Source organism: Pristiophorus japonicus, chromosome 8 (assembly GCF_044704955.1).
Source record: "Pristiophorus japonicus isolate sPriJap1 chromosome 8, sPriJap1.hap1, whole genome shotgun sequence".
In the NCBI taxonomy this organism is placed as follows: Eukaryota; Metazoa; Chordata; class Chondrichthyes; family Pristiophoridae; genus Pristiophorus; species Pristiophorus japonicus.
The window spans coordinates 233,322,965-233,346,099 of record NC_091984.1 but is presented as its reverse complement, the minus strand read 5'-3'; the positions used below and the strand labels follow the sequence as shown (position 1 = coordinate 233,346,099).

Below are 23,135 nucleotides of genomic sequence, written 5' to 3'. Positions count from 1 at the left end.
TGAGAAAAATAGCAATACTCATTTCAATAGGAAAATTAAAAAAAATGAGTTCCTGGGATGTGGGCGTCGCAGGCAAAGCCAGCATTTATTGCCCATCCCTAAATGCCCCTCAGAAGGTGGTGGTGAGCCGCCTTCTTGAACCGCTGCAGTCCGTGTGAAGGTACTCACTCAGTGCTGTTCGGGAGGGAGTTTCAGGATTTTGACCCAGTGACAATTAAGGAATAGCGATATATTTCCAAGTCAGGGTGGTGGACTTGGAGGGGAACGTGCAGGTGGTGGTGTTCCCATGCGCCTGCTCCCTTGTCAATCTAGGCGGTAGAGGTCGTAGGTTTGGGAGGTACTGTCGAAGAAGCCTTGGTGAGTTGTCGCAGTGCATCTCGTAGATGGTACGCACTGCTACCATGGTGTGCTGATGATGGAGGGAGTGAATGTTTAAGGTGGTGGACACTGAGCCACATAAAGATGCAATTGAACAGGTGACAAACAGCTTTGTCAAAGAGGTAGGTTTGAAGGAGCAACCAGGAGGTTGAGGAAGTGAATTTCAGAGCTTAGGCAGCTGAAGGCACAGCCACCAATGGTGGTGTGATGAAAATCGGGATGCACAAGAGGCCAGAATTAGAGGGTTGGAGGTTACAGACCTACATCAAATGATCCACTGTCATAAGGTGCAATCTACACAACCAGTTGGTGCCAACAAGGCAAAAGGCCTATGCTGTTATTTTGAAGCAGTCTAACTGTGCCTAGATATGCGGCAGGATGGTAGAACGATGCATAATTAAGTTCTGGTGGTGTTCAAAAGGCTAGGTCAGGTAATGGCAGTCCCTCGAAATCGAGGAAGACTTGCTTCCACTCTAAAGCGAGTTCTCAGGTGACTGTACAGTCCAATACGGGAATTACAATCTCTGTCATAGGTGGGACAGACAGTCATTGAAGGAAAGGGTGGGTGGGGAGTCTGGTTTGCCGCACGCTCCTTCCTTTGCCTGCGCTTGTTTTCTGCATGCTCTCAGCGCCCTCCCAGATGCTCTTCGGTCAGGGACTCCCAGGTGTCGGTGGGGATGTTGCACTTTATCAAGGAGGCTTTGAGGGGGTCCTTGAAACGTTTCCACTGTCCACCTGGGGGCTCGCTTGCCGTGTAGGAGTTCCGAGTAGAGCGCTTGCCTTGGAATTGTGTCGGGCATTCGGACAATGTGGCCTGTCCAACGGAGCTGGTCAAGTGTGGTGAGTGCTTCGATGCTGGCCTGATCGAGAACACTGACGGTGTGTCTATTCTCCCAGGGGATTTGAAAGATCGCGCGGAGACACCGTTAGTGGTATTTCTCCAGCGATTTGAGGTGTCTGCTGTATATGGTCCACGTCTCTGAGCCATACAGGAGGGTGGGTATCACTACAGCCCTGTAGACCATAAGCTTGGTGCAAGATTTGAGGGCCTGATCCTCGAACACTCTTTTCCTCAGGCGAGGCCTGCGCACCGGAGGTGGTGTTGGCCCTTGCTGATAGTAGGTTCCCGAGATATGGAAAGTGGCCCACATTGCCCAAAGCCATGGAATTTGATGACCGGGGGGGCAGAATCAGGTTGGTGGAGGACCTTTATCTTACAGATGTTTAATGTAAGGCCTATGCTTTCAAACGCCTCGATGAAGATGTCGACGATGCCTTGGAATTCAGCCTCTGAATGTGCGCAGACGCTTCATCTGCATATTGTAATTCTACACGAGGGTGGGCAGTCTTGGATCTGGCCTGGAGGCGACAAAGGTTGAACAGGTTCTCACTGGTTCTATAGTTTAATTCCACTCCAGCGGGGAGCTTGTTGAGCGCGAGATGGGGCATTGCAGCGAAGATCAAGAAGAGGGCTAGCGCGATGATGCAGCCCTGCTTGATCCCGGTCTGGACATGGATTGGGTCGGTGGTGGATCTGTTGGTCAGGATCACGACGTGCATGTCGTCGTGGAGCAGGCGGAGGATGGTGACAAACTTTTGGGGACATATTGATTAAATATGGACGTGCTTATTTGTACTGCAAATTTGGCCAACAGGCTCCACCCCTTAATTCTGAGCTATCCTACAAGGGAACCAGCCACACCCTGAAGTTTCACAGGAATGTGTCACTGGATCCACCCATCCCAAGGTCTCACTGACTTTGCAAATTGTAACTCAATCCACTTTGACTTCATGAAGCGACAGAGGATAAAGGCCCCAGAAGACAGAAAAGGCCAGCCAAAGTCCCATACTCCAGTCCAAGTGCACCCCTCCCCCATCCCCTCTCACCATCGGGCCCAGGTCCGCCGCCATCATCTGGCCCAGGGGCAAAGAGTCAGAGCCTCAGGTCCTGCTGCTCACACCACGCGCATGGAATGATTTGAGCCAGGAAGGGCGGGAAAACGGAGTTTGACAGGGGCCAGTGCTCGTCGCCTGACGGTCAGAAAAAGTGCAGTAGGGGCAGGGCTTGACAGACAACTGTCTGTCAAAAAAAGTGCAGTACAAATACTTAGTCCCATTAAGTAAACAACAACAGCCTGAGAACAGGTCACCTGGCTGCTTCTCGATTAAGGCTTGGTGCACTAAACAAAGGCATTTTAAAGATGGGATGGAAATCATTCACCCCAACCTCCCAATCAGATGCATTTTCTTATATTGTGAAATACAAGGAAGCCCCATAGGTTTTGCAGTTGCATAGGCATAAGAATCACAAACTTTGGGTGAAGGACCAAGACCCATCATTCTGGACACCACCAGGACTGAAAAGAAACCAGGACTGAAAAGAAGCAAGGTGAAACAAGTTATGGTTATGCAAGGCTAAGCTTGGGTTTTACCACCCTACATTTGTCGGAAGATTGTATTAAGTGGAAGAGTTATGCAAACATATTCTCTTATCTATAACTTGCCAGAGAATGATTCTTCTCTTCAGTCCTATCAACAAAACAGGTAATTTGGAAGCAGAAACCACAACAGAGATGGCACATTTAAAACAAAGACCTGCCTTTGAATGAAGTCCTACGTTTAACACTGGTGCTGCTGTGTCATATGTTAAACAGTGCTTAAAATCTAGTTTCGACCAAATAGTTTAAGCTGAACTGGTATGACCCGTCCTGCGACACTATAGAGTGCAACGGGAGAACCTCTTGCAGACGACCAAAATAGCTTTTGGGGGGGGGGGGAATGAAACAGGGAAAAAAAAAAAAATTGAAACCAATTTGTAAAAAAATACAGAAAACAACTTCTCTGCATCACATGCAGTTTGGAAAAACCTTTATTGCAAATTTCCTAATGAGGCTATCGATTTTCAACAGTTCCATTTATAAGTTTCCCCATTACAAAACAGTAGATCAAGATGGTTTGTTCATTCCAACAGAAAACAAGATTATACACAAATATTCGTGGTCCATGGCAAGCATACGCAAACTTCTCAGAGCAATTTTTCTCTTTCAAATTGAGCAACCCTTTCTGTAGGCGACAGTGTAACTAATTTTGTACATGCCAGCTTCAAATACAGCTGCTGTGTACCAGCAGCACCGCTGTAGCCAGTAGGAAATCAAAGCGGTCCACTGTGATACTATCACCCATCACTATCACCCATCTCTCTCTTTTCACATGCATTACTCATGCATCAGGTTCGTATCATCACAGACAGTATTCAGTTTCAGTCCAAGATGTGATATATGATTTGATAGCAATGTATTTTGGATCTGTATTGGTTTACAGTTGTTCTGGGGGCACAAAGGGGGAAAACAACAGACTAGACCAAAAAGGTGTTGGCACTGTATCAGTCTATCGCAGCTTGATAGTTTCCTCATTAGGGTGTTCTAGCCAAGCACAGCCAATTTACAACAGAAATGTTCTCTCTTCCTCCTTCTCAAGGCCCAAGATTTTTCGGGATTTAAAAAAAACTTGACTTAAACCTGAAATGAACTTACCACTAATCTATCTATTGTGTAATCTGTCAGTTACTAATTTAACCAAATTAGACAAGGGGAAAAATCTACAGTAAAAGTTTAAAAAAAATCTTAAATGCAATCTTCCAGCATTGGTGTCATACTTGACCCATTCAGAAACACTTTAGGGCAAAAATAATAAACAAAAACAACCTAAGAGTTTTATTACGTACAACTTAACTGAATTTTATTTAGTTATAAATCATGTGCTACCCAATGTGGGAATTCTGACATTGAGCCTTATTCACAGAAAAAAAATAGGAAATTTAATAAAAAGTCAGTCATACACTGTAAAGCATGTTATAATCACCAATTTTCAGGAACTTAAGCCGTGGATTTAAATTATTCTCTCAGGAGACTGTAAATAGATAAGGCAGTAGTTAACACTCCTAGAATTTTCACCAAGGAATACATTAGCACATTTACGATGGCTGATGACTGAGGAATGACATTCTGTGAAGGTACTGTATCTTCATAACCAATTTGGGACCACAGGGCGAAAGCCTAGAAAAGGGCTCATTCTGTGTCCAAACCCAGTTCATTACAGTCTGCTGTAAAAAAAGGAAAGGGAAACAAGGACCAGGATTATTTAATTCTCTTCAGTTTTTTCACTGGTCACTTCTTTCTTCTCGCATTCTTCCTCTTTGGTCGATTTTTTTTTATCCTCTTTAACAGAAAGCTCCTCTAGCTTCTCGGCAACTTTGTCTGCACTTTCATTGTCACCTGTTAGAAAACAGACATTGAAATGGGCGTCAACAATCCCTTTTAAGAATGAGAACTCTATTCCCTGTACACTGACCAATAATATCCCTCAGCGAACACCACTAAAACAGATTATCTCATCTCTATTCGTGGGACCTTGTTGTATCCCACGTTTGCCTACATAACAGCAATGTACAGGAAGGAATCTAGATTGCAACTTTATTCCCCACTTTTTCTCTAGATCATCTCCTCAACTTTAATTTACTAGAAAAATCACTCCCCACCTGCAATTAGAAAACTATAGATTACAAATACTGGACAAAAAAAACCCATAAATCAGTAAGCATCCAATAAATTGCCCCTCAATAGTCAAGCTATAAGGGAATCTTTGGATTGCACTATTTTAAATCATTAATACTTTTCTTTACATCATCGATGACAGTAAATGTGCTCCTGCGAGAAGCAAGTCGAGGTCTTTTTCTGTATGGAAGTCGTGTACTTGAGTTCTAAGGAGCTGTTTTGCTAATAGATTGTTTGCACGGGCCACTGCACAAACTTGTCAGAGCTATAATATCGCACCTAGGGAACATGACTGGGTAGAACCGTCAGATTTTGATGGTATCTGTTGATATTAAATCAAAGTCTTATATGATAAAAATAATTATAGCGTGATTCCTGATCAATGGGTAGTATCATAGAAAATCAATTGTATGCCAGTTTCAAACAATAGATTGAGGGATTCAAACAATAAAACATGAATCCCCCAGGTGATTCAAACCAGCTGCATTCAACATAAGAACACAAGAAACAGGAGCAGGAGTCGGCCATTTGGCTCCTCGAGCCTGCTCCGCCATTCAATAAGATCATGGCTGATCTGATCATGGACTCAGCTCCACTTCCTCGCGCGCTCCCCATAACTCTTTATTCCCCGATCACTCAAAAATCTGTCTATCTCCACCTTGTATATATTCAATGACCCAGCCTCCACAGCTCTCTGGGGCAGAGAATTCCAGATTTACAACCCTCAGAGAAGAAATTTCTCCTCATCTCAGTTTTAATGGGCGGCCCCTTATTCTAAGACTATGTCCCCTAGTCTACTTTTCCCTATAAGTGGAAATATCTCTCTGCATACATTATCTTGTATGTTTCAATAAGATCACCTCTCATTCTTCTGAACTCCAATGTGTATAGGCCCAACCTACCTTCATGTCAACCCCCTCATCTCCGGAATCAACCTAGTGAACCTTCTCTGAACAGCCTCCAATGCAAGTATATCCTTCCTTAAATATGGAGACCAAAACTGTACGCAGTACTCCAGGTGTGGCCTCACCAATAACCTGTACAGTGTAGCAGGACTTCTCTGCTTTTATACTCTATCCCCCTTGCAAAAAAGGCCAACATTCCATTTGCCTTCCTGATTACTTGCTGTACCTGCATACTAACTTTTTGTGTTTCATGCACAAGGACCCCCAGGTCCCTCTGTACTGCAGCACTTTGCAATTTTTCTCCATTTAAATTATAATTTGCTTTTCTATTATTTCTGCCAAAGTGGATAACCTCACATTTTCCCACATCATACTCCATCTGCCAAATTTTTGTTACATCTTTTTGCAGAATTTTTGTGTCCTCAGAATTTGCTTTCCCATCCATCTTTGTATCATCAGCAAACTTGGCTACATTACACTCGGTCCCTTCATGCAAGTCATTAATATAGATTGTAAATAGTTGAGGACCAGCACCGATCCCTGTGGCACCTCATTAGTCAGTTTGCCAACCAGAAAATGACCCATTTAGCCTGACTCTGTTTTCTGTTAAGAGCTTTTATCTTGTGCAGTAACCTTTTATGTGGCACCTTAACAAATGCCTTCTGGAAATCCAAATACACCACATCCACTGGTTTCCCCTTTATCCACCCTATTCACATATATAAAATGTTATTAACCCACTACTAAACAACAAACCTTGTAAGACCCATCACTTGATTTCACTTCAACAGTCTCCATACTCAACCTAAACTTACACAATTCTTACAGGGTTAGACTGGGTAGATGCAGGGAAGATATTTCCCCTGGCTGGGGAGTCTAGAATCAGGGGCTCACAGTCTCAGAATAAGGAGTCGGCCATTTAAGACGGAGATGAGGAGAAATTTCTTTACTCAGAGGGTAGTGAATCTTTGGAATTCTCTGCCCCAGAGGGTTGTGGAGGCTCAGTTGAGTATACTCAAGACAGAGATCGATAGATTTTTGAATATTAAGGGGATCATGGGATATGGGGACAGTGCAAGAAAGTGAAGTTGAGGTAGAAGATCAGCTATGATCTCATTGAATGGCGGAGCAGGCTCGAGGGGATGAATGACTTATGTTCTAAACCCGAACTACTGAAGTTAGTGATTTTTCAAACTGTATTAGTTATAATTGCTTATAAGCATCTTACTATTCTGAATATGTTGCAAGTTAGAATTAATAAGGCATCTCACCTTTTAGTTTCATTTTCTCCTTGCATTCTTCAAACTTTGCCTTAAACTTCTGTGCATCTAAAAAGAGAATGTGACAAACATTAATACTGCAAACAGTTTCAAGAATAAAAAAGTTTCTTTACCTGAAACTATGAGATGTACTCCAATAAGTGAGCAATTTGTCTAGAATATTATGTGTGAAAACTGACCTAATGTACTACAGCGTTTCCATTATTTTGAGTAATACCCAATTTCTGGGAAACTAATGGAGCTGAGGTATGTAATGTTCTACTACTGAAATCTGGTAGAATTTGGACAATGTCCAAGTTGAGAACAACTTGGGGAACTGGATTCTTCCACGTGGGATATAATGGTTTTGATAGCATAACCATTTTTTTTTAAAAAAAAGGTACTAATCATTCTCCCATAACGATGCATGGGAGAGTCAGGACCAAGTGTGTTTTTCAGATGAAACAAGGTTAGGTCTGGAAAGTCTAGGTATGCAGAAGCAATTTGGTCCCCATTTTAAAAATCATACATTTTGTCCTCAAATTCTTATGCCAACATTTATAATGGAAACTACTTGCATAAACTGGTCACACTGCATTACAACCTCCTGCCAGTGGTGGAGGGGGTCACCTTCCTAAACCGAGTTGTGAATTTCTATCAGTGAGTTTTTGGCAGGTGGGCACAATACACTTCTGCTTACTCCAGTCAGTGTATTGTGTCAGCTGGTCAAAGCAATGGCAGTGGGATTTGATTGGAGCACATATGCAGGTTTATGGAGCTTTTCGGAAAAAATGTTTTTGGGATGCAGTCCCCACCGCTTATTGTGGGTGCATACGTGTGAAAACGATTTGCCCGCTATAGAGGGCAACATTATGGCAGTACATGATCAGAGCACCGTGTCTGTTAAACATTGACTCGTGTGTCTGGTGGGTGTTCAGCAGGTGGAGGTTAATTTTCAATTATTATTTTATGTATTAAACACAGTACATTGATTAAAGGAAATTAAAAATAAACTATTTGTAACCAACATTTAAGTGCTCTTGAAAGACAATGCGCACTGTTTAATAAACATAAAATAAGCTGATTATCTTTGGTTATATCTTTAATAGACAAGCAGGTAACAAGTACCATCACTGGATCTTATCTGGTCAGGGCTTTCCCCTCTTAAAAGAGTGCAAGTGAAATGTCTATCTAATTTCTGATTAGGTTGTCTGATAGGTTTACCGCCCACTGTGGTGGGCACTGTAATTTCATTCAATCGGAGTTTGGTATGCAGAGTATCTTGTCGAGTTCCCAATTATCATTTGGCAGCAGCTAAAGAGAATCTTATTTTAAGTTCATCGCTTCAGCTGCAAGGTGCGAACGAGTGAGCAAGCACAGCTGTTTCTGCCCCAAAATAAGCAGAGCATGCAAGATGCTACAAGCGGCAACGTCTAAATTGACATTAATGCAAATGAACAATGGTTATTCCTTTTAGGCCGATTTAAGCAGTGGAGCCCGCATAGGCGTGACTGGCATTTATTACCAATGTTCCCTCTAAGCTGCGCAGTAATCGAGCAGGCACCACTCAGGCCGCTCACAAGCTTTCCCATCTGAAATACCACGCACGCACGCACAGATAATTTAAAGGGACTACGCCTTAAAATAAAGCCGCTGCACACAACAAAGACAATTTAGAGGGAACGTTGTTTATTACCCATCCCGAGTTGCCCAAAGGGCATTAAGAGTCAACCACAAAATGTGGCACTGGAATCACAAATCAATCAGACCAGGCAAGGGAAGGTTCCCTTCCTTGAAGGAAATTAGTTGTGCTTTTGTGACAATCTAGAAGCTTCCATGGTTATTTTTTCTGATGCAAGCCCACAAATCACCAGATTTATTAAATTCAAATCACAATCAGCCGTGGTGGGATTTGAATTTACAATCTCCAGATTGGTAAGCCACAACCAGAAGGCTACCCACCCATGGCTTAAGCAGCAACTGTGTAGAATTTTATTCACTGGTGTTAAAATGGTTTACATTTCAGGCTTCAGTTAAGCATTCGAAATAAAGTAAATGAGTTGACGGCACAAATCATTACAAATGGGTATGATTTGGTGGCCATTACAGAAATGTGGTTGCAGGGTGGCCAAGACTGAGATATAAACATAGAGGGGTATCTGACGATTCGGAAAGATAGACAAGAAGGGAAAGGAGGTGGGGTAGCTCTGTTAATAAAGGATGATATCAGGGCAGTTGTGAGAGACGATATTGGCTCTAATGAACAAAATGTTGAATCATTGTGGGTGGAGATCAAGGATAGTAAGGGGAAAAAGTCACTGGTGGGCGTAGTTTATAGGCCCCCAAATAATAACTTCACGGCGGGGCGGGCAATAATCAAGGGAATAATGGAGGCATGTGAAAAAGGAACGGCAGTAATCATGGGGGATTTTAACCTACATATCGATTGGTCAACTCAAATCGCACGGAGTAGCCTGGAGGAGGAATTCATAGAATGCATACAGGATTGTTTCTTAGAACAGTATGTAACAGAACCTACAAGGGAGCAAGCTATCTTAGATCTGGTCCTGTGTAATGAGACAGGAAAAATAAACGATCTCCTAGTAAAAGATCCTCTCGGAATGAGTGATCACGTATGGTTGAATTTGTAATACAGATTGAGGATGAAGAAGTTGTGTCTTAAATGAGCGTACTATGCTTAAACAAAGGGGACTACAGTGGGATGAGGGCACAGTTGGCTAAAGTAGACTGGAAACACAGACTAAACGGTGGCACAATTGAGGAACAGTGGAGGGCTTTTAAGGAGCTCTTTCATAGTGCGCAACAAAAATATATTCCAGTGAAAAAGAAGGGCGGTAAGAGAAGGGATAACCAGCCATGGATAACCAAGGAAATAAAGGAGAGTATCAAATCAAAGACCAATGCGTATAAGGTGGTCAAGGTTAGTGGGAAACTAGAGGATTGGGAAAATTTTAAACAACAGCAAAGAATGACTAAAAAAGCAATAAAGAAAGGAAAGATAGATTTCGAAGGTAAACTTGCGCAAAACATAAAAACAGATAGTAAAAGCTTTTACAGATATATAAATCGGAAAAGAGTGACTAAAGTAAATGTTGGTCCCTTAGAAGATGAGAAGGGGGATTTAATAATGGGAAATGTAGAAATGGCTGAGACCTTAAACAATTATTTTGCTTCGGTCTTCACAGTGGAAGACACAAAAACCATGCCAAAAATTGCTGGTCACGGGAATATGGGAAGGGAGGACCTTGAGACAATCACTATCACTAGGGGGGTAGTGCTGGACAGGCTAATGGGACTCAAGGTAGACAAGTCCCCTGGTCCTGATGAAATGCATCCCAGGGTATTAAAAGAGATGGCAGAAGTTATAGCAGATGCATTTGTTATAATCTACCGAAATTCTCTGGACTCTGGGGAGGTACCAGCGGATTGGAAAGCAGCTAATGTAAAGCCTCTGTTTAAAAAAGGGGGCAGACAAAAGGCAGGTAACTTTAGGCCAGTTAGTTTAACATCTGTAGTGGGGAAAATGCTTGAAGCTATCATTAAGGAAGAAATAGCAGGACATCGAGATAGGAATAGTGCAATCAAGCAGATGCAGCATGGATTCATGAAGGGGAAATCATGTTTAACTAATTTACTAGAATTCCTTGAGGATATAACGAGCATGGTGGATAGAGGTGTACCGATGGATGTGGTGTATTTAGATTTCCAAAAGGCATTCGATAAGGTGCCACACAAAAGGTTACTGCAGAAGATAGAGGTACACGGAGTCAGAGGAAATGTATTAGCATGGATAGAGAATTGGCTGGCGAACAGAAAGCAGAGAGTCGGGATAAATGGGTCCTTTTCGGGTTGTAAATCGGTGGTTAGTGGTGTGCCACAGGGATCGGTGCTGGGACCACAACTGTTTACAATATACATAGATGACCTGGAAGAGGGGACCGAGTGTAGTGTAACAAAATTTGCAGATGACACTAAGATTAGTGGGAAAGCAGGTTGTGTAGAGGACACAGAGAGGCTGCAAAGAGATTTGGATAGGTTAAGCGAATGGGCTAAGGTTTGGCAGATGGAATACAATGTCGGAAAGTGTGAGGTCATCCACCTTGGGAAAAAAAACAGCAAAAGGGAATATTATTTGAATGGGGAGAAATTACAACATGCTGAGATGCAGAGGGACCTGGGGGTCCTCGTGCATGAATCCCAAAAGGTTAGTTTGCAGGTGCAGCAGGTAATCAGGAAGGCGAATGGAATGTTGGCCTTCATTGCAAGAGGGATGGAGTACAAAAGCAGGGAGGTCCTGCTGCAACTGTATAGGGTATTGGTAAGGCCGCAACTGGAGTACTGCGTGGAGTTTTGGTCACCTTACTTAAGGAAGGATATACTGGCTTTGGAGGGGGTACAGAGACGATTCACTAGGCTGATTCCGGAGATGAGGGGGTTACTTTATGATGATAGATTGAGTAGACTGGGTCTTTACTCGGAGTTCAGAAGGATGAGGGGTGATCTTATAGAAACATTTCAAATCATGAAAGGGATAGACAAGATAGAGGCAGAGAGGTTGTTTCCACTGGTAGGGGAGGATAGAACTAGGGGGCACAGCCTCAAAACACAGGGGAGCCAATTTAAAACCGAGTTGAGAAGGAATTTCTTCTCCCAGAGGGTTGTGAATCTGTGGAATTCTCTGCTCAAGGAAGCAGTTGAGGCTAGCTCATTGAATGTATTCAAGTCACAGATAGATAGATTTTTAACCAATAAGGGAATTAAGGGTTACAGGGAGAGGGCGGGTAAGTGGAGCTGAGTCCACGGCCAGATCAGCCATGATCTTGTTGAATGGTGGAGCAGGCTCGAGGAGCTAGATGGCCTACTCCTGTTCCTAATTCTTATATTCTTATGTAAAAGACAAGCTGCTTTTCTTAATCAGTTTTTAAAATTCTACACAAGTTACCTTTTGTCCACATTGTGATCCTACAAGAACCACTCACGGTCTTGCACTGCCACCAAGTGGATTTGTGTTGGACCTGCATGCCAACTCACAGCCCAAATATCAATGAAGGATTTTGCACCAAATGAGAGATTTAACACAGCAAACAGCAATCATAGTATCACAATGCTAACACTTTGAAAATAGCTTTTTGCAGGCAGAGCGTGACACAAATTTTCAACGATTTTGAAATGGATTTTTGAGACCCAATCACCATATTTAATGTACAAGTTGATCTTGTGTGACGTCACACATGATCAATTTGAATTTTCCCAGGTCAAGCTAGGTTTGAGGGAAGACGACAATGGGAGAGGAGTTAGGGAGAGGGAGGAGTAAATGGAAAAGAGGAAGGGGGCACAGTAGAAGTACTTGTTCACGGACTGCGTTTCTGCCTGTGAAATAGTCAGTGGTGGGGGTGCGGGCTCCATCAGCAGGAGTGCAACACCAAATCTTTTTGGCAGGAGATAAGTGCCTCAAACTGGCCCAGCAGGTTCAAGAGTACATGTTACCTGAACTGCACTTTTACTAAGAAATTAAAACTGTTTCCAAATTATTCAAAGAACATAAATAACAAAAGCAGTAGGTGGCAGTTGCATCTCTTTGCAATTTCCCACAAGGCTGGTTTAACTTGGATAATCCAGACTGGTTACAAATTACAGGACAGCACCCCTACTGTAGAAAGTAGATCAGGCCACTGAAGTGCATCATTTCAATTGGGTTGTTCACGAAAATAAAACTCATGCTGGCAGACAGTTTATTTCCAATCCAAATACTTACTTTCTTTATTCAAGAACCGGATAGCCAAAAGCTCAGGTTTGGGTTCTTCATCAGCGAAATCAGCAGGTGCATTCCAGACCCATGCCCGGTCACTACCTACATTAGGCCTCAGCTCCATTGTAGGTGTAACTAGAAATTTAAAAAAAAGCACTAAATTAGTGCTTCGCTCATCAAAATAAAGATGGTCATTTGCTCATCATAAAAATAGCAGTATGTTCATTTGACCTGTTGTCTAAAGTAACATCAATTTGTTTAATACAAAGTCAGTCGTACTGGAGCAAGAGGCTTGAAGACAAGGAAGACAATTCCTGTTTTAGGTAGTCGATATTTTCAGAAGTCCAGGAGAGCTAAAGAATACAACCGGCCTCACATCACGCTTTTGAAGTGTGGCTTCTTCTCCCTTTAACTCTCGAGCTTCCACCACCAGATGAGCAGGTCCTTTGATATCTCACTTGTGTGTGTGAACCAGGACAAGTTTGTACTGACTGGCTATTCAACTGTGAGGCTAACGCCCAGCCCAATCTGGTTTTCACTTGTTTTAAAGCGCAGTCGTCGGGTAGCAGAAAGCAGCAGCAATCCTGAGTAAATGGTGACCCATCCCTAGCCCAGGTCAGCCAGACTATTCCTGAGAACGCGCAACACAGCAAAGACTACAGTTTGGATAGTCTCAGTGCAGAAAAAGCTTTAGAAGATTCCTAGGAGACTTCCAAGCAAAATCCACACACCCTTCCCTAATATAGTTGATCCACTCAACTTAATGCAAGATCTTTTACATTCCATGTTCTGTTGCTTTCGTATAGGTTTCAGAGGTAAATAAAAATTCAATCTGGTCACCAGCCAGTAACCTCAAGTTATTGGCTGGCTGAAGAAACATTCCCAGCACTGCAAGTGCATCCGAAGTGGAAGCAAAAGAGCAGGGAGGGGGCGGGGGGCGCGAGTGTGGAGAAAAGAGGTGGAAGCTGAAAACTGCCCCTTTCTCTCACTCCTTTATTCCACTATTACTGGAAACCAGAAACAGGAAAAGGCGTAGAAAAATAATAGCGGCAGGAGAGGAAGAACATGGGAGATTGATATTCTACATCCCTACAGCAGAAAACCATATTCTTGACAGAGTTTCTTTCCAACAGTCTTAAAAGTGGTCTTTCTGCCTTTGATTCAGACCATTTATGTTTTTCACAGCTTAAAAGCAAACTGGAAGGCAGCTTCCATCCATTTCTTTCTATTTACCAGAGTATAGATTAGCCAAAAGATTTCACCATCAGGGACACCCCAATATTTTCAGCCTCACCTACCGATTACCTGGCAGCTTCTACAATGCTAACAACACAAATGTAATTCTTCCTCACGTGAAAATAGCAAGCAGAAAGCCATAAAACATGGAGATACAAGTACCCCAAAAGGATTATCCAAAACATTAAATAAAACCTTTTAAATCAGAGACTGGCCTGTGTACCCAGCAGTATTCCAAGGATGCAATATAAGTGTGCATAATCACTCAAAAAAAAAGACGACCCCCAAAGAACAATCCAAGATGACTTCAAACTACTGAAGGCAAATCTGCAAGCATCAGTTAGGATTTGAGTAAGTGACCTACGATAGTGGTTTGCACAGATCTTGAGAGTTTTATCTCTCCTCATCAGAAGGCGAATTGTTCCCTTTTCCTTGTGCTTCAGCAACTTCACATCGCCAGTTCCTCGTTCTTTCCACTCAGGAGGATCATTCTCAGAGGCATATCGAAAGAGTTTTGCACGCCTGATAAAACAAAAAAAAATTAGACTCATTTTATATCTTCTTTCTTCTCAAAGCATCTACCAGTGTTTATTACTTTATACTTTGCTTTTTAAATGGGACCGAGTGGTACATTATCTGTTCATTATCACATGGCTGTTTGTGGGAGCTTGCTGTGTGCAAATTGGCTGCCGCGTTTCCCACATTACAACAGTGACTGCACTCCAAAAGTACTTCATTAGCTGTAAAGCGCTTTGAGATGTGTAAGGCGCTATATAAATCCAAGTCTTTCTTTACAGTAGATCAGCGTATTATCCTTTTATCTGGATTGGAATTCAGCAAAATAAAAAGGTATAACAATAAATGAGTTTGGAACCAATGTTGCCTCTAATTTTTTTTTTGGGGGGGGGGGGGTTTGCCCATCCTCTTTAACGGGCTGCACAGCCCAATCAAAATTCCGCGCATGCGGTTGTTCCATTTGAAAGCCGCTAAGCTGCCTGCGCGGGACTTCAAGGGCACTGCGCGGTCATGCTTAAAGGGAACATTGTTTGGAAGGCTCCTGATGGGCACAAGGGGACCCAGCACAAATGATTCCCACAATTCCATACTGTGTGCTTGGTTGAGGTGAAGGAATATTGTTGGGCAAAGCAGAAGGAGCTGCAGTCTGGGAGTTTTCTGTGGTATAGCTGATTTCAATATACAGGGCCCCCAAATTTTTGTTAAGTCTTCCTCACAGAACTCCCAGTTTGATAAACACAAAAATGCAAACATAATTAAAATAAAACTTGGGATACTTTGCCCCCACAAAAGGGAGGATTTTTTTGTTCCAACAATACAGTTTAGAAAAAAGACAACACTCCCTCAATACAACCATTTCTGACCATCTTTAATCCATCATGAGTCAGCAGTGACCCAACTGTACCAGCCCCTATATTACACAGCGCCTGGAAAACAAACCGCAGGTGAAGAAGAATACTCAGCTGAATTCGTACCAAACACATTCAGGAGTGTTATATTGTATTTAAAGTGGAAATTGGCAACTTGAAAGTAAGTATTAACCATGGGGGGGTTATGGGTGCAAAGGTTGCATTAACATGATGTTATAGCTTCCCTAGCAGAAGCAAGTCTCACCAAGCACAACAGATATCTGATTACCATGTGCAGTCTCCATCACTTGCACTGGTGCTAACCATTTGCCAGTACTATAGGTGTCAATTACAAAGACGCCACTATTTTCAGGTAATTCAGGCAGCTGGTCAGTCACCTTCCACCTGCAATGCAGAAGGTTCAGGAATGTCGAAATTGACCAGGACCTTTCTAAAATACGTTAACAAACTCGGCAGCAGTGGTTCAAGAACTTTGAAATTGTTCAGGGCAGTTTCATTTTTATTATTTGACGTGGTCCCTCCCACTGAGCGGAATTAGTGTAATCTGCACTAGTTTTTGGCTTCAGCACTTCCCAGAAAAATGTTGCCGAGGAGTCACTTCATTGATTACAGTCAATGGAGAAATGAACCACCTGTCAGGTACTCGAGGACACCCGCCGTGACACTTTCGCGTGGACATTGGAAAGGGGCAAGTACACTTTAGAACCGGAGTACCCTTTTTAAATTTCAGTTAGTGTCCACCGCACCTGCTGTATATGGTGGAACCGTGATATAACCGGTAATGTACTGAGGCTGAAGCGAGCTTTCAAAAATTAAGTGCTTTTAGAAAAAGGAGCATTAAAAAATCTTATGGATTAGAAGTCAGTGAGGGGAGAAAAATGAAATCTCCATTAATAACACAGAACCACCCGATAGCAGCAAACCATTTCACATTGAAAAGAGCCAATCATAATTAGTATTGTCTTTCTGCTAACATCTCCCTTCACTGGAACAGCAGAGAGCTAAACTGGGGTTGAAGTCAGGGGAATACACCTGCGGTTCATTCACCGAGCTAAATGTAAAGCAAACAAAAACAGGAGGCAGGAAACTTTTACAGCGACCATTAAGTTGGTAGCCAACTTTTGTGAAAACACAAATCAGAACCTTAATTTTCTGAAGTAGTAAACATCTGCCCCCAACCCCCAGTTGTTCAACATTATACATCATCACCAAGCTTGGTTTTTTGGGCCCTAATTAAAGTCACATCGATACCCTATGTGACAGTGACCAGGGTGCACTATCCCTCCTAGTCCTTCTCAACCTGCCTGCAGCCTTTGACACTACCCTCCTCTCCAATGGCCAACTGTTTGCAACCCCAGCATCCTATTCAACCCGGAGCCAAGCTTCCAACCCCATATCCTTTCCACCATCAAGGCCACCCACTACCACCTCTATAACATTGCCTCTGTCCGGCCCCGCCTTGGCCCAACTGTGGCTGAAACCCTCGTCCGTGCTTTTGTTACCTCCAGATTTGATTATTCCCACGCTCTCCTGGCCAGCCCTCCATAAACTTCGGGTCATTCAAAACTCTTGTCCGGGTCATAACTCGCGCAAAGTCCCATTCACCCCACGCTCACTGACCTACGTTTGCTCCTGGTCCATCAATGCCTCAAAATTAAAATTCTCATCCTCGCGTTCAAATTCACCCCCCGCCCATGGCCTCATTCCTCCCCGTCTCTGCAACTTCCTTGCTGTAAGGACGCACTCTTGGACAAGTTCTGCTATTCCAAATGATGTACGCTCCAGCGCCATTATCTCTCCATCTTCCAGACTGGTTATTCCACAAACAAGGGTCAGATTGGTTAAGGAGCACTTTCACTGCAAGACGTGAGCACGAAATTAAACCAGACACTTCACTGCAGTACTGAGGAAATGTTGCACTGTCAGAGGTGTAGGTTAAGGCAAGGCCAGTCTTCATGTGGAAGAGAAAGACCATAAAAATGCAGGAAGCTTTCCAGTGCCCCAGCCAACATTTGTCCTTTATGTGTCAGTCTTGGCTCAGCAGTAGTACGCTCACCTTGAAGTCAGGTTATGGGTTCAAGTTCCACTCCATTGGAGCACATAATCAAGGCTGACATTAGTGTAGCTGAGCAAGACCGTTCGTAACTTTTGGTGTTGTGTTTGACACGGAGATGAGTTTCCTACCACATATCCGCATTACCACCAAGACTGCCTGCTTTCACCTCGTAGCATCGAATTCCCTCCCTAAGCCTCCCTGCCTCTCTTTCCACTTTGAAGATGCTCCTTAGAACCTTCCTTTCTGATCAAGTTTTTGGTCATCTGTCCTGCTATCTTCTTCTGTGCTTTGGTGTCAAAAATGTTTGTATTGATATCACTCGTTAAGTGCTTTGGGACATTTTACTACTTTAAATGTGCTATCTTCAAGAGTAGCAAAATGTCCCAAAGCACTGAACAAGCGATATCTTTAGTTTTACTACTTTAAATGTGCTATAGAAATGGTATGGAGCACTATAGTTTGTATGAGATAGATCCCATGACACTATTTGAGGAAGAGCAGGGGTATACTCCCAGTGTCCCGGCCAATATTTATTCCTCATACAATATCACTGACACAATTATCTGGTCATTATTTCACTGTGGTTTGTGGCACTTTGCTATATGCAAATTGACTGCTTCATTTACCTATATTACAACCGTGACTACTCTTCAGAAGTACTTCATTGGCTGTAAAGCACGTTGGGACATTCAAATGCAAGTTCGTTCTTGCTTTAAACACCACCATCAAAAACTGACCATTCTCCTCATTGTTGCTTGTGGGGGCCTTGCTGTCTGCAAATTGGCTTGTTAGGTTTCCCAACTACATTTCAAAAGTGGCCATGAAACAAGTCCTACAGTCACTACACAGACCAGAATTAGTGATGCAAGACAGGAAGACAATTCTGGAGATCTCAAGACCAGACAGGAGATGGGGGAAAACAGGCCAAGAAGCAGGTGAACGCACTCTCTCACATAAAGTCTAATCAGAACAGTCCCAGGATTGAGAGAAATTGGAAGACCAGACATGTCCAAGACAGAGGTCAGGTCAGAAACTGCTAAGTTACAAAACCACCCACCACAGAGCACAAGACACCAAGCTGAAGAAATCACCATCAGTTCACTATACACCTGTCTATACAAGTCGAACTGAACTATTTGCAGGCATATTATACAAATTTATACTATACTTCATTACATATTACTTACATTCTGAAAAGTTCCTCCTCATCTTCTTCCAATGTTTTTACCTCCTGCTCAGGAAGTGAAACTATTGGCTCAAAGTGAGGATCATGGTTGGAATCTTCAGTCACACTCTCTGCAGAAGGCTCATGGTCCCCTGCTTCCTGGGGAAAGACAAAACAGGCACACGTGAAACAAGTGTCTTATCAATCTAAAGTATGTTATGTAACGGCTAGTACAATAATTTTGTTGGCTGTAAAAATATTTACCCATTTCGGGGCACTTTCTAGGATAACAAATGAATGTTGAAATTCTATCACCTGTCTAAATTTTGGTAAATTTGGAATGCAGGTAGGTGTTGGTTAAACTGGTAAAGCGTAATGCACGAGCAAGAACACTCCACTAAATCCTGTGAATGATTTGAGGCCATTTTTTATGTAAACACTAGTTCTTACTATGTGCAGGTATAGCATGAAACAACGGATCCCTTTTTTGGTTATTATGATACACGCCACTTTCATTTTCAGACTCTACTCCATCTCCTTCATTGTTGGCCCCCCCACTCTCATTTCATAAATTCCAACTTGTCCTCCTCCCCTCAAACTCCAATGGTCAAATCCCTGATGGATGGGAGCATGCACTTGGTCATCAGGAGAGCGCAGGATCAGGTATAGCTGCGATACATCCAAGCATGACTAGCTTAAGATTTACAGTCAAGGCTCACACCTGAATAGTGGCCACATGGCAGTGTTCCTAGAAGGTGCAACACACAAAGCACCATACTCCAGGAAGAAACCAACATCTTCAATAAACAGGAGGTGGAAAACTTATGAGAAAAAAAAAATCCATAGCATGACTGAAGGTCATTTAAATGAATTAGTTGCTCTATTTGGTGTGTGCATATACTGTTATGTAGTTTGAAAAAGGGCTGTTATTAAAGTCACTGCCTGAAATAGAGATTGTATGCCATCAAACCCGCACTACTTTTGACCAGTTTCGATATGTAGGATTAAAGGTTCTGCCTATTCGGAAATGCTGATCAGTCACTGCAGGACTTATAATGCAGACAGCCATCAGGGAGGAATCTGATGTCAGCTTAAATGAGCGAATAGCATTTAAAAATAACAAAACACTGGTCAAAGATGACCTGAATGGGGGGGTGGGGGGTGGAATTAGAAAGCACATGAAATACCAGCTCCTCTTGGATATGACACAATAACTGTCTTGCATTAAATCTGCTGAGACACAAAAGCACGTTTTAAGCTGTTGGAAGGATGTTATTCGGGGGTGGGGCAGGGGGGGAAAAGAGAAGAGGAGAAATATCAGTGCCAAGCAAACGACCTTTTTAAATAAAGTTATCTGCACCCAGGGTCAGCATCAATCACTTGCAACATAGGTGTACATCATGAGCAAGATATAAAATCTGCTCCCCAAATGCACTGAAACCCAAAACTCGGAATAAATTCCCATTTCCTATACAGATCACCCGTGACCCAAGTCAGGATGTCAGTTTTTTTTGTAGACTTGTGTCCACTGTAGAAACATAGAAAATAGGTGCAGGAGCAGGCAACTCCGCCCTTCGAAACTGCACCACTATTCAATATGATCATGGCTGATCATGCAACTTCAGTAACCCACTCCTGCCTTCTCTCCATACCCCCTAATCCCTTTAGCCATAAGGGTCACATCTAACTTCCTTTTGAATATATCCAGCGAACTGGACTCAACAACTTTCTGTAGTAGAGAATTCCACAGGTTCACAATTCTCTGAGTGAAGAAGTTTCTCCCCATCTCAGTCCTATATGGCTTACTCCTTATCCTTAAGACTGTGACCTCTGGTTCTGGACTTCCCCAACATCGGAACATTCTTCTTGCATCTAACCTGTCCAATCCCATCAGAATTTTATATGCTTCTATGAGATCCCCTTTCATTCTTCTAAATTCCATGAACTGGAATGAGGCATAAAACCTTAATTAATTTCAGATACATGCATCAGAAACTAAGCTTTCCTGATTGAGATGCATTCAGAGCTTGGTCCCAGGAAGTGGAACTTGCAAGGCAAAGTCAACTGAAAATATACATTTAATTTTGAAGTCTTGCATTACATAAATGCAAGATCTTTATCTTAGGATTCATTCTTCAGGCATTTGGATACACTTGCTTTGCAGGCAGTTCAGAGAAGGTTCACTAGGTTGATTCCAGAGATGAGGGGGCTGACTTATGAGGAAAGATTGAGTCGGTTGGGCCTCTACTCATGAATTCAGAAGAATGAGGTGATCTTATTGAAACGTATAAGATTACGAGAGGGCTTGACAAGGTGGATGCAGAGAGGATGTTTCCATTGATAGGGGAGACTAGAACTAGGGGACTAGAATAAGCAGCCACACAGTTAAAATTGAGACGAGGAGGAATTTCTTCTCTGAGGGTTGTAAATCTGTGGAATTTGCTGCCTCAGAGAGCTGTGGAAGCTGGGTCATTGAATACATTTAAGACAGAAATAGACAGTTTCTTAATCGATAAGGGAATAAGGGGCTATTGGGAGCAGGCAGGGAAGTGGACCAGAGTCCACGATCGGATCAGCCATGATCGTATTAAATGGCGGAGCAGGCTCGAAGGGCCAAATGCCGTACTCCTGCTCCTATTTCTTATGGAGGAACAGGTGTCTAATGCATTCAGAGTGGGACCTTTCAGAAGGCAAACACTTCTCAAAATGCAGACGCCACCAAAATAAAAAGTTAAATTTGCTTTTCCTGTAAATACAATAAACAAGCCATAAATAAAATAATGTTTAATCTTAAAACTTTTTCTTCAAAACAATCAAGACAATTTGTAATGAGTACGCAGAAGGAAAAGCAGTTGAAATTTGTTAGGTAAAGTTATGAGGTCCAAGATCAAAAATAAAAACAGAAAATGCTGGAAAATACTCAGTCGGTCTGGCAGCATCTGTGGAGTGAGAAAGAGAGTTAACGTTTCAGGTCAGACCCGACAACATTTTCCCTCAAAATGTCCCATATGCACAAGTCGAGCCAATCTCCCATTGGGAGGAGAAAAACACCAAGTAAGCAGTCCTCCCAAACATTATGCAAAACAACATTACATGGACAGAAAATAAGAGTTAAATGGCATTAATTGGTATACGCTCAGATCAAGAGCAAGGTATAAAGAAGCAGCAAGTGATAAACAATGCAAGATTAGACCTGCACTTACTTATACCTGGGAAAACCACCAGCTCACGAGAATAAAAATCAGATCTAATGTGTGAAAAATTTGCCTGTCACATGGATGAGGACAAATCTATCTTGTGCACTCAGAAACAAAATGAATTACACCAATCATTATCACACTGTTTGTGGGAGCTTCAAATTGGCTTCCTCCTTTCCCACATTACAACAGTGACTACACTTTAAAAAAAAAGCATTTGATTGGCTGTAAAGCACTTTGGAATGTCCGGTGGTTGTGAAAGGTGCTATATAAATGCAAGTCCTTTCTTTTTGTTAAAAATTTAATTGAGTCACAGAAACAAGTGTTCTTTAAAAAAAAAGTTATTTAGTCACAGTAATCAAGTAGGGTAAATTTTATAACCGATCCGTCATTTTGAAAGGAATCGTTAACATTCAATGTATGGTGGTGGTGTGTGTTTTTATTAAATATATTATATATACAGTACAGACGTTAACTCATATATTTACTACTGGAAGATCACCAACTAAACCGTTGTCTTATAAACCAGGTCTTCCGCATAGTATTCGACCCTAATTAATATAACTTAATGCGGGAGAACAGAAATATCATAGAACCGCACCGAAAAATATAGAAGAAAGATTCACCTCCATCTAGGCCACCGCAGGACCAGGGGTGAATTTTACTGCAAAGAAGGGGGGGGGGGGGGGGAAGAGGAGAAGCAAGGCCTCGAGGAAAATAAACTCTACGCAAAATTTAACTTTGAACTAATGAACAAGTCACAGATCCCCCGTCCATTCTTTAAATCGGAACCGTCGATTTGAATGACAGCAGCCTCTCCATCTCACGCTCTCTCTCGATTCTGGAGTAAAATCCCAGCCGGCTCCATCTCTCTCTCTCTCTCTCTCTCGTTTCCCTCCCTCCCACAAAAGAAGAAAACAGCACCCGCGTTATCAACACTTGAAAGGGAAAATAAACCGTTAGTTGTTCAAATTCAACAAAAAATATCGACACGAATGAAAAGCAGAGTCCCCGAACTTCAAGTGCATGCGGATACTTACTCTCTCATCTGCCATTTTAAGGGACGATGGCTTCGGATTCGAGACGGGGAAACGATAAAAAAGCTGCTCCGGCTGTTTTACTTTCGCGCTTGATTTTTCACCCCGGTCCAATATGGCCTCCCTAGCAACGAGAGGGTGGACACCGAGAGTCGGAAACACGCTCACTCAACCTCAATACCAGCCACATTCAT

The 23,135-nt window shown here is 42.6% G+C and overlaps 1 protein-coding gene across 1 annotated transcript; it reads right to left on the bottom strand.

The window, feature by feature from the left end:
* Positions 1-3,215: 3,215 nt before the first annotated feature.
* On the bottom strand, positions 3,216-23,065 carry ranbp1 (RAN binding protein 1). The gene is made up of 6 exons (XM_070888087.1): positions 22,945-23,065; positions 18,730-18,866; positions 14,466-14,623; positions 12,872-13,000; positions 7,108-7,164; positions 3,216-4,652 (listed from the first exon to the last, which is right to left on the bottom strand). The coding sequence occupies exons 1-6, from the start codon at positions 22,957-22,959 to the stop codon at positions 4,519-4,521; spliced, it is 630 nt and encodes a 209-aa protein (XP_070744188.1). The 5' UTR covers positions 22,960-23,065; the 3' UTR covers positions 3,216-4,518.
* Between the last annotated feature and the right edge of the window lie 70 nt (positions 23,066-23,135).

Coding starts and splice junctions, on each gene's coding strand:
- ranbp1 (XM_070888087.1), bottom strand. Junction 14,624..18,729: donor GAGGAGGAACTTTTCAGAAT/GTAAGTAATATG, acceptor TTGTTTTATCAG/GCGTGCAAAACTCTTTCGAT. Junction 13,001..14,465: donor GATCTGTGCAAACCACTATC/GTAGGTCACTTA, acceptor TTAAATTTCTAG/TTACACCTACAATGGAGCTG.